Consider the following 10274-nt stretch of genomic DNA (forward strand, 5'->3'; position numbering starts at 1 on the left):
GGTTAATCTACCAGCAGAAGGAATTAGCAAAATACTAAAAAAATTGATTGATTGAGTTATTGAATTTGATTAATTTAATTAATCATTATTATCTATTGACAGACACACATTTGAGATTCATAATATAGATATGTTAGTGATTCAATGTAATTTATAGGGTAAGTAATAATGGTTATTTAGTTGAGAGTTACTGAAAATATATTTGAAAAGAAACTCGACTTCACATAAGTTTGGATAACAAAAATAAATGTAAAAGATTAACCCTCCATTGCCTTTTTAATTATTTATACATGGTTTTATAATCATTGGAATTATAATGATAATTAAATTGTATAATATATTATTATTGTTATTGTTAATGGAAGGCATATGTTTTCGAGGTAAAAATTGATATGTAATTTGAAATTAAATCACATAAATAATAATATGCAATATATTATGAGATGTGATTTACCACAATGATGAAAAAAAACTTGTATGTATTACCTTTGACCACAACGATGGAACTACTATATAAGAGTTATTATCAACCATATTGACGAGATTGGATATATGATGTATTATCGATTGAAACAGTGAAAATCATGTTTAATTCATGATAAATTGCCATAATAGAAAGTAATGTTGAATGTGTGAGAGAGAGAGAAAGAGAGATAGGGAGAGAGGAGAAAAGAAGAATTTTAAAATAATTAACGTGTGAATTAGTCAACAAGTGAATGAATATTATTGTGGAAAAGGTGTTTAACACTTTGATATCTTATTTAATAAATTCATTATGCCAAGTAATGGCAAATACTTTAAATGTTGTATATTTTTATTTTTATATTAATATATGTGAAACTAGTTGCCTGATAAAAGGACTAACTTGATAATGAATAGTGAAACTGATCACCTGATAATGAGGTTAGTGTCAAATAATGAGCTACTGACATTAATTTGTCTAATTATCAGGATATTTAACTTAATCTTATAAGATAAAGTGTATACATGAATTACATATGGGTTGAAAGATTATGAGCTTATAATTGTTTTCAAGTCAATTTAATAAGTTGAAGAATCATAAATAAGTTTTAGATTTCACTCGCACTAGAATCCAATTGTTAATGTTTATATTATTATCTTGTGATATAAATATAAATATTATAAATTGTTGATATTAAACTAATGTATACATCATTTTTGAGCTGTGTTGATATAGAACAAGATTTATTAAACTAATGTATACATCATTTTTGAGTTGTGTTTATATAGAATGATTGAACTATAATTATACTACTAGATTTAGATTTTGATGAAGATATCAATAACTTTGTATGGTTCAAGTATAAGATATACATGAATTTGACCATGTTAACACTTAACAAGTTAATGATTGAGTATTAAATTAATCTTATTGGTATAAGTTCAACAAAAAAATAATAATTTAAACATATCTTGCAAGTATAAAAATAATAAGAAATTATAATGAATTATAAATAATAAAACTAGATATAAACTAAGTGGAAAGAAAAAAGAGAGAGATTCCATAATGTCTCAATCCTTCAAGCAATATGTAGGTTCAAGAACTTTTTTGTTTAAGACCCAATTTCTGAGTATGATAGCTTTTCTTTTCATCAAATACCATTTGGGTATTTATTATCTAACGTGAAAAAACAGATTTTCCGTTTTGTTTTTAGCTAATCAGTATTAGAAAAACGTGTCATGATGCGTTCTATGCCAGACAAGGGGCAAACGAGCAAGGTGTCCCAATAATTGTTTTTTATAGGAAACAAAGCATTTAAGCAAAGAATCTTAAATGAGAAATTTAATTTTCTTTTTGTCGTTAAATGAGATATTATATTGTTTTCATTGAATTAGGATTTTCTTGACCATGGAAGTCGCCACATCTCTGCCGTCCAATCATCATAAACATTCAAAACAAAATCATATTCCATTTTTCCGTTCCAATTTAATCAGAAATCCCAGCTGGATCCAGCCAATTAAATGTCTTGTTCTTTTGTAGATAACCGTGTTTTCCCACTTTTGCTAATAAAATAAAAGGAAAATTAGCAAATCACTAATTATCAAATTTAGAACTTCCTGTAATAATAAATTAAAGAAAAACCTTTTGTGAGTATGATAAATATTTTTTTTAAGTATTTTTTAAATATATATATTATTTTTATTTTAAAAAACAATTTTTCACATCGATATAATTAAAAAAATTTAAAAAATCAAATTTTTTTGATAAACTGGTTATAACACCGTTCCGAACACTGCCCGGCTATCTCTGTCTCTCTTCCGGGCAAAAATTTTTAACTTTCCCTTTCCCACCACACCTCGCCTTATAAACAGAAACCTCCACTTTTGTCCCAAAAGACAACCCAAATCCCAACCCTCGCAAAAACCTTCGGCCTCATCCACAGCCAGCAGCCGCAGCAGCAGCACTCCGCCGCCGCCACAACTATAAACCTATTTCTACAACGGCTAGGATCTCTAAAGCATGTCACTCCTTGACACAACCCGACCTTCCACACCAGGCAAATTAAAACAAGAAAAATCATTACTTTACCTCCAAACCCACCACCAACGTTCCCTTCGCCTCTACTCTTCACTCTCCAAATTCGCGCTCTCTTCTTTCTTCTTTCTCATTATATTCCTCTTCTTTTCCCTCCTTTCCTCTCCTTCTTCTCCCTCCAACCGCAGCAAAATCGCCAACTCCCTCCCTGGAGGCTCTCAGTGGGAGAAAAAAGTCCTCAAATCGGCGCGTCCCAAATTACACGCCGGCTTCACCGTCTTAGTCACCGGTGCCGCCGGTTTTGTAGGCACCCATGTCTCTGTTGCTCTGAAGCGGCGCGGCGATGGTGTTCTTGGACTTGACAATTTCAATCATTACTACGATGTTAATTTAAAACGAGACCGACAAAAGGTACTTGAACGATCAGGGGTTTTCGTTGTTGAAGGAGATATTAATGATGTTAAGTTGTTGCAGAAACTTTTTGATGCTGTTTATTTTACTCATGTTATGCATTTAGCTGCTCAAGCGGGGGTGCGTTATGCGATGCAGAATCCTAAGTCTTATGTGAATAGTAATATTGCTGGGTTTGTTAACTTGCTCGAGGTTTGTAAATCAGCTGATCCACAGCCTGCCATTGTGTGGGCGTCATCGAGTTCTGTCTATGGGCTTAATAAAAGAGTACCCTTTTCGGAGAAGGATAGGACTGATCAGCCTGCGAGTTTATATGCAGCGACTAAGAAGGCAGGTGAAGCGCTTGCACATAGTTATAATCATATTTACGGTCTTTCGATTACTGGCTTGCGGTTTTTTACAGTTTACGGGCCTTGGGGAAGGCCGGATATGGCGTATTTCTTTTTTACTAAGAATATTTTGAAGGGGAAGGAGATAGGTGTATATGAGACTGCTGATGGAAAGAGCGTGGCTAGGGATTTTACTTACATTGATGACATTGTGAAGGGGTGTTTAGCAGCGTTGGATACAGCAAGAAATAGTACTGGGAGCGGAGGGAAGAAAAGGGGACCAGCGCAATTGAGGGTGTTCAATTTGGGGAATACGTCGCCAGTGCCTGTGAGTAAGCTTGTGAGCATATTGGAGAAGCTTTTGAAAGTCAAGGCTAAGAAGAAGGTGTTGCCGTTACCTAGAAATGGGGATGTGGAGTTTACGCATGCCAATATTAGTTCTGCCCAGAGGGAGCTTGGATACATGCCAACAACAGATTTGGAGATGGGGCTCAAGAAGTTTGTGAGATGGTATACTGATTATTTTTCAGGGTCAAAGAAGAAGAAATCCTGGTGAATTATACATGACTTGCTTTGAATTTGAATTTTATCATGTTGAAATATACTTTGCCAACTTGTCATTGCTTATGATATAAGGAGGACTATTTGTCTTGCAATGCATTTGATATGCTAGGTGGAAGCATATTCTTTGCAGGAGATATCTGATCGTCTCAGTAGATGTGTTTTATTCATTGTTTTTTTTCCACAGGTTACTTCATTTGTTTTAGGTTTATTGTCTTAGAAAATGAAATTATTGTTGGAAAATAATTTCAAGATGAGTTCTGATGTTAGGTTATTCTGCTCTTGATTTTGGGTTGGTGCCCTTTGAGCAGCCTTTCTTCATGTCATGGACATTGCCTTCTTTTATCAATGAAAAAGCAGCTAATCTAGTCAGGCATTCAACTATGCAGGTCGTATGAGATTTGTGTTCCTTTGGACCATTTTAATTCAAGTTAGGCAAGTACGTGTACGTTGCTTGGTGCAATCTTTTTTGTTGTTTTTACCTCACTCTCCGATGTTATTCTCGCAAGTTTTGAGCTGTTATTAGTGGACACTTTCGTCCAGGACCCTTCTTGATTCTATTGCTGAATAGTAATTTGGGCGCAAACTAATCGTTCTTGCTAGTTTTTGGTTGGCTCTCGAGATTTAACATTCTTTTCTGTTCTTCTTCTCTCTCAAAAAACAGAGTGTCTTGTATTCCCGCTGCTGTCTTCTTTAATCGCACTGAACCTGAGTGCATATAAGACCTGTATTTCGTTACTCAGATTGTGAAGAAAGCCAATTTGTGTTGTTTCACTCTAGTTGGATCGCTCTTGATTTGTGAATAAACGACTGCTTAATGCTTATGCTGGTTGAGAACACGAGAGAACTGGGGGATTTTGCTGAAAAGTAGCATCTGGGTATGATTTGTGGCAATTGGCAAGGGAATTCTTGGTATAAATTATAATCTATGGCATGTTGGAGCACCCTGAAACATTAAGAAATCAGCTCCGTTATGCAAAGATTTATCAGCGGAATTAAGATTGCAGAATTATTTAAAAGCTTGTGGATTGTTCTTTTGCAAGCTAATTTTAACAGGTAGTAAATCCGAAATTCATTTCCCAGTGATCGCTTCCAAATCAATTTAGGATTGATGTTGGCTTCTTTTTTTTGTGGCATTGGAATTGTATTTTTCAGAGTTTTTTTAGTTTGAAATGATTGTTTGTGCTTTTTAAATTGTTATAAAGCTTGATATAAAAAATAAATTTTAAAAAATAAAAATTATTGTTTTTATATATTTTGAAGTAAAAAATATTTTGAAAAGTAATTTTTACTAGTTATTTTTTTAAATATGTTTTATTTAGAAATGTATTAAGATATATTTTTATTTTTTAAAATTTAGTTTTGATAATAGTATATCAAAATAATTTAAAAAATAAAATAAAATCTGAGAATTGGACTGCGTGCATAAACGGTCAGGTCTGGTGTGCTATCAGCCCGACGTGCACTTCTAGGTTTTTTTAATTCAACTGTCCCTATATTGAGAAAACATGGAGGGGTTTGAGTTAGATTATTCCATCATCGAGAGGAACTTGTAAACAGTTGCAGGATGAGGCTTCTTTATGAAAGTTATGCAATATTAGACTTCAGAGTCTTGAGTTGAAAATCCAGAAGCATACAATGTTTTACTTGTTCCACTTCCACAAGCGTTGTTTCTACAGAGCTCATTGGTGATTGTTTGGGAATGGTGTTTCTTCAAAATATAAAAAGAATTTTGTTTTAAAATATTTTTTTTAGTGTTTTTCTTATTGTTTTGATATGGTAATATCAAAAATAAATTTTAAAAAATAAAAAAATATATTAAATATTAATGATTAAAAAACATTTTAAAAAATAATTTTTATTATATTTTTAAACACGTCCATGTGATATTTTAGTGCATGCCCATGCGTGAGAGTTTTGATGCGTGAGAGTTTTGGAATTCGGTTCCATGGCGATGCAATAAATTTAAGTGAAAAAGAAGTATTGCATCTTAATTAGAGAAATTTAAATAATGGAATATAATAGTGGCTAACTACATGCATAACTCTAAATATACTTTATGATAAACGTTTCTCTTTGGTAAATGGGTGTATCAATTATATAATATCATCTAATTATATACAATTACATCTAATAACTTAACTACGTCTGATTAATTCCATTATTGATAGTTCGCTTCCTCACGCCTATTGATAGGCCTACATCCTGGAAATCACGTCTTGAGATTCTTCTTCTGTCCTCATCATGCCTCATTCTCAACCACGACATTATCCAGACGCGGAACCTCTCCATACGAATCAATTCAAGCACGGCAAGTTGCGAACTGATTGGTGGCGATGGGGTATAGAGCCTCTCCAAGTTGCTCAGCATTCAATTCACAGCGAAGGAAGAACTTACATAAAAAATATTCCTTGAAGCACTTGTAACAGACAGTTTGTCCAGTAATTTTGCTCAACGCAATCTACAATCCTCAAACTGGAACTCAAACAAACACCTTGTCATGTAATTTTTAACTACAAGTAAAAGAGTAAAGAAATACGAACATTGCACTTTGTTCCAGAGAAATTCTTTAAATCAACGGGAACATAGTAACAATCAATGTCAGATCAAGCAATTATCAGCAATTTCTTTACCTGAAAACAAAATGAGAGAAAATTGACTGAAAAAGAAGCTGAACTTAACACTCCTACTCCAGCATGGATCGACTTGCTTTTTGCAGCGCCTATCTATGCAACTTAGTTGCAGTTTTTCTTCTTAACTATTCTGAAATTTTTTCTGCATTACTTTGCCAAGAAAATGTCAAGCTGCAGAGAATTGCCTGGCCCAAAAACAGCTAGACTTTCAGAATTTCTTTTGGTTTGACTAGGATGGTCTCCGCAACCACGGACATTCTTGGTTTTCCATCTTGACATCTAGCATTATTCCACTCAAGATTTCTCACAGTTCATGCAGAATCACACATTAATATCGAAAATCCAAGGTTTTATTGTCCATACCATCAGCCTAACAGCCTAAGCAAGTTAAGATGCATACCAAGAACAAGCAGAAATGTTTTCCTTGGGAATTACCATCAGTACTAGAGCGACTATATGCTACTGAGCTTAAAAGGTCCCTCATTTCCAACAGCATACAATTTCTTCTTTCTGTTTTAAGAATTTCATCCCAATTGATCAAGATCCAAACATTAAAATAATTGAGCTTTTTTTTCACCGTGAGGCTGCAAGTTGCCTAACAACCTCCTTTCTCTGGTCCAGAAAGTGACAATTAGAAAAGCCAGAAAATAAGTACGGCAAGAAAGAATTTCACCATTTACTTAATGAAGCAATGACAAATGACAGATTTCAACATTACAGAACAGAAATGGAAAAAACAAAAACTAATCAGGCAGAGAAAAAAGGGGAAATGACAAGAAGCAAGTCATTTATGCTGCAAGTACTATTCAAGATATTAGGTGGAAAGTAACTCCAGAAAACACATACTAGAGATTAACATATCTATATAGCTCCATTTGCTTACAATACGTGTTTGATCATGTGTGCTTTGTGGTGGTTCTGCTTATACAATTTTCTAAATGCTATCCAGGACAATTGTGAACTCCACCAAGCCATAAAACTGATCGTACACCTAACTACCAATTACCATCAGCATGATTGTGAAGTGACATCAGGATTAGAGTCCAGCTCCCACCAACCTCTGGCATCTTCATTTTGCAAACAACCAACATCATCACCATCTAGAATATTATCAATATCTCCATCCTCACTATCATTGCCATCACATTCATCCTTGCTCTCATGATTATCAAACTCATAAACCATGCCGTGCAAGTTTTTCGCTACCTCTGGATCATATGTCCACTCCAATCTCTTCAAGACATCACGGTCCTTCCACCGTCCCACAACCGTTTCTGCATCCTTCTTAGCCTTTCCCATCAAAATTTCCTGCCAAGAAAATCCTGCATCGGCAACCCTCTTCAATGCCCCATCATTAACATCCCCTACCACAACCGTCTTTAAACATCTAGATTTAGCCTCCTTCAAAACATGAACAAAATCCGAATCATCTGATACAAGCACGAAACACTCAGCTCTCCTCTTATCCATCATATCTACCATATGATCTTTCAATGCCACATCCGCTGCCTGTGGCTTATCCAAAACAGTCCTAACCCAAAAACCAGCCCTTTTCAACTCATCAGCCAAACCATAACCTACTTTTGGAGTCAAAATATCCCTAGCAGCATTCTTATACTTCTGCATCTTCATTGCATACTTACCCACTAACATAACTCTCCTCTTCCCTCTTGCTGATTCTATCTGATTCAACCTCTTTTGTTGCTCACGCTCATGAATTTGCTTAAAATGATTAACGAACTTCTCATTATTATAAAAATTCCTTCCACAAACCCTGCATAAATAAGGTTCTACAGGCTTAATCACACCCTTATTTTCTAACTGATTCAACGACTTTCTCTGCTTTCTGTCCTCTCTCACAACTTGAGGCACGTAACTAAATGCATGCCTATTAGCGTAAGCCACCATGTATTTAACAAATCCAAATGAGCACACAGCAGTTTTAAGCTTAATAGCAGCCTCGAATGGAGAGACAGTTTTGGGGGGTTTGTTGTCCAAATCCCAGAAAATTGCAACATTGTTTTGGGGTTTCTGAGGTGATAAAGTCGGCGTTAGGCTTGAAGAGCCCAAACCCGGTTTTGAATCAAAATGGAAGAATCTACACAATTCAAAACACGGGTTTTGGTTTTTTACCCGTGTAGATTTTATTGAATGGGAAAAGTTTCGAAATTTGAGAAACATGAGCATATGCAGAGGTGTTTGTTGATACAAAGCAACCGAGTCTTAAAAACTGGAACTTTTTCATATATGGAGAGAGAGAGAGAATACAGGGCTAGCTTATGTTGTTGGGATTATAGACATTTCTTCGGTTGCTTGCAAAGTTTCAAGAAGTTTTTGCAGGCCATGAGCAATCGACTTTGCAGAAGACCATGAATCGGCTGCCGTGACTAAAAAAGGGCATCTCGTTACTCTTTGTAGAATTGGGCTTGTATATGTATATGGTGGACTGACCTGAAAATTTGGGCCATTGCAATCTTACAACAACAGCTATAATTCAAAAACGACCAATTTCATTGGGCCATTGCAATCTTACAACAACAGCACCGTTTTTACCTTTCTCGAATCCTCTTTTTGTTTTTTTTCTTCAACTGGTCAAAATCCGTTCACCTCTTTCTTCAATTCTTCGATCAACAAGAACTCGAAAAGGCAAAAAAGAAATAGAGAAAGTTGATACAATGGAAACACTAGACAGGAGAGACGTGATTATATTTGACAGTGATTTAGAAAATAGAGTGAATATATTTTTATCTTGTTTTGTTGTCGGTGAATAAAATAAAGAATATATATTTTATATTACAAAAAAATTAAGTAAATTAATTTAGAAATGATGAAGAAATGTTGAAGTATTGATCAACTAATTAACAAGAAAAACAAACATATTTCTTTAAAATTTAAAATTAAGCATTTGAATGAGGAATGTTTTAACAGGTTAAAGATCTATAATAAGTTGATGAGAATCTAATCTAGATAAATTATATGAATAACCTAACATATATTTTTATAAATTAGTGATATAGATTTAGATTTAAAAAGAAATTTGATGGTGTAAATTAAATTAGCTACAATATATTAATAAATACAATTGTTGGTTTGACCTTAAACTTTTCTAAATGATTCTATAAGCAAGTTTAATATAAAAATGAGTATGTTCTTATTGGACTAGTGGTTATTTTAAAATTATGCTCAAAAGCCATTGTTTAAGATAATTTTGTTATTTTTCTAGGTGTTTTTGGATTTATTATTTTATCTTAGATTATATTTTTGAATTCTTAGTTGTTTTCTAGTAAAAGTATTATGGTCTAATTAAAATTATTGTAAGCTTTTTAAAAAATAGATTTCCGTAATAAGAATAAAACTATAAATTTAAAATTTATATTTGTAGTACTTTTCACTATTGTTATTGCCCAATAATTGATGAGGTGTTGTTGCCCATTTAGCTTCCTTTATGTCAAAGATTCATCCCAATAGATATAGATTTAAGGTCATATGTGATAAAAAAAATTATCTCAATTCCGAAAATTAAACTATTAAATTATATTATTTTTTAACAAATCTTTTCAAATGAAAATATTTTAAATTTAAAACTTGCAAGCCTAAAATATCTTGTGTTCAATTCAACTTTTATGTTGCATACAACTAAAAATTATTATTATCACATCACATGAACCAAATATTTATAAATATTATAAATTATCGTAGACAAAATATATATATATATATATATATATATATGTGTGTGTGTGTGTGTGTGTGAATACAATTAATTTGAAATATATAATAATCAATACATAAATAAATTATAAATAATAATTAAGCACTAAAGTGAGAAGCTAATTTTTTTTT

The 10274-nt window shown here is 33.2% G+C and overlaps 2 protein-coding genes across 2 annotated transcripts; one reads left to right on the forward strand and one right to left on the reverse strand.

Moving 5' to 3' along the window:
* The first annotated feature begins 2246 nt into the window (after positions 1-2246).
* On the forward strand, positions 2247-4384 carry LOC105118523 (UDP-glucuronate 4-epimerase 5-like). The gene has a single exon (XM_011016502.1). It carries the CDS (start codon positions 2483-2485, stop codon positions 3791-3793), a length of 1311 nt encoding a protein of 436 aa, XP_011014804.1. The 5' UTR covers positions 2247-2482; the 3' UTR covers positions 3794-4384.
* Positions 4385-7215: 2831 nt separating this feature from the next.
* LOC105118524 (uncharacterized) lies at positions 7216-8916 on the reverse strand. Its single transcript, XM_011016503.1, has one exon. It carries the CDS (start codon positions 8616-8618, stop codon positions 7440-7442), a length of 1179 nt encoding a protein of 392 aa, XP_011014805.1. The 5' UTR covers positions 8619-8916; the 3' UTR covers positions 7216-7439.
* Positions 8917-10274: the final 1358 nt, after the last annotated feature.

This window comes from Populus euphratica, unplaced genomic scaffold, assembly GCF_000495115.2.
Source record: "Populus euphratica unplaced genomic scaffold, PopEup_1.0 scaffold2012.1, whole genome shotgun sequence".
Classification (NCBI taxonomy): Eukaryota; Viridiplantae; Streptophyta; class Magnoliopsida; order Malpighiales; family Salicaceae; genus Populus; species Populus euphratica.

What these genes read in the sequence shown, in the direction of transcription:
- LOC105118523 (XM_011016502.1), top strand. Translation starts at nt 2,483, where the DNA reads ATGTCACTCCTTGACACAACCCGACCTTCCACACCAGGCAAATTAAAA.
- LOC105118524 (XM_011016503.1), bottom strand. Translation starts at nt 8,618, where the DNA reads ATGCTCATGTTTCTCAAATTTCGAAACTTTTCCCATTCAATAAAATCT.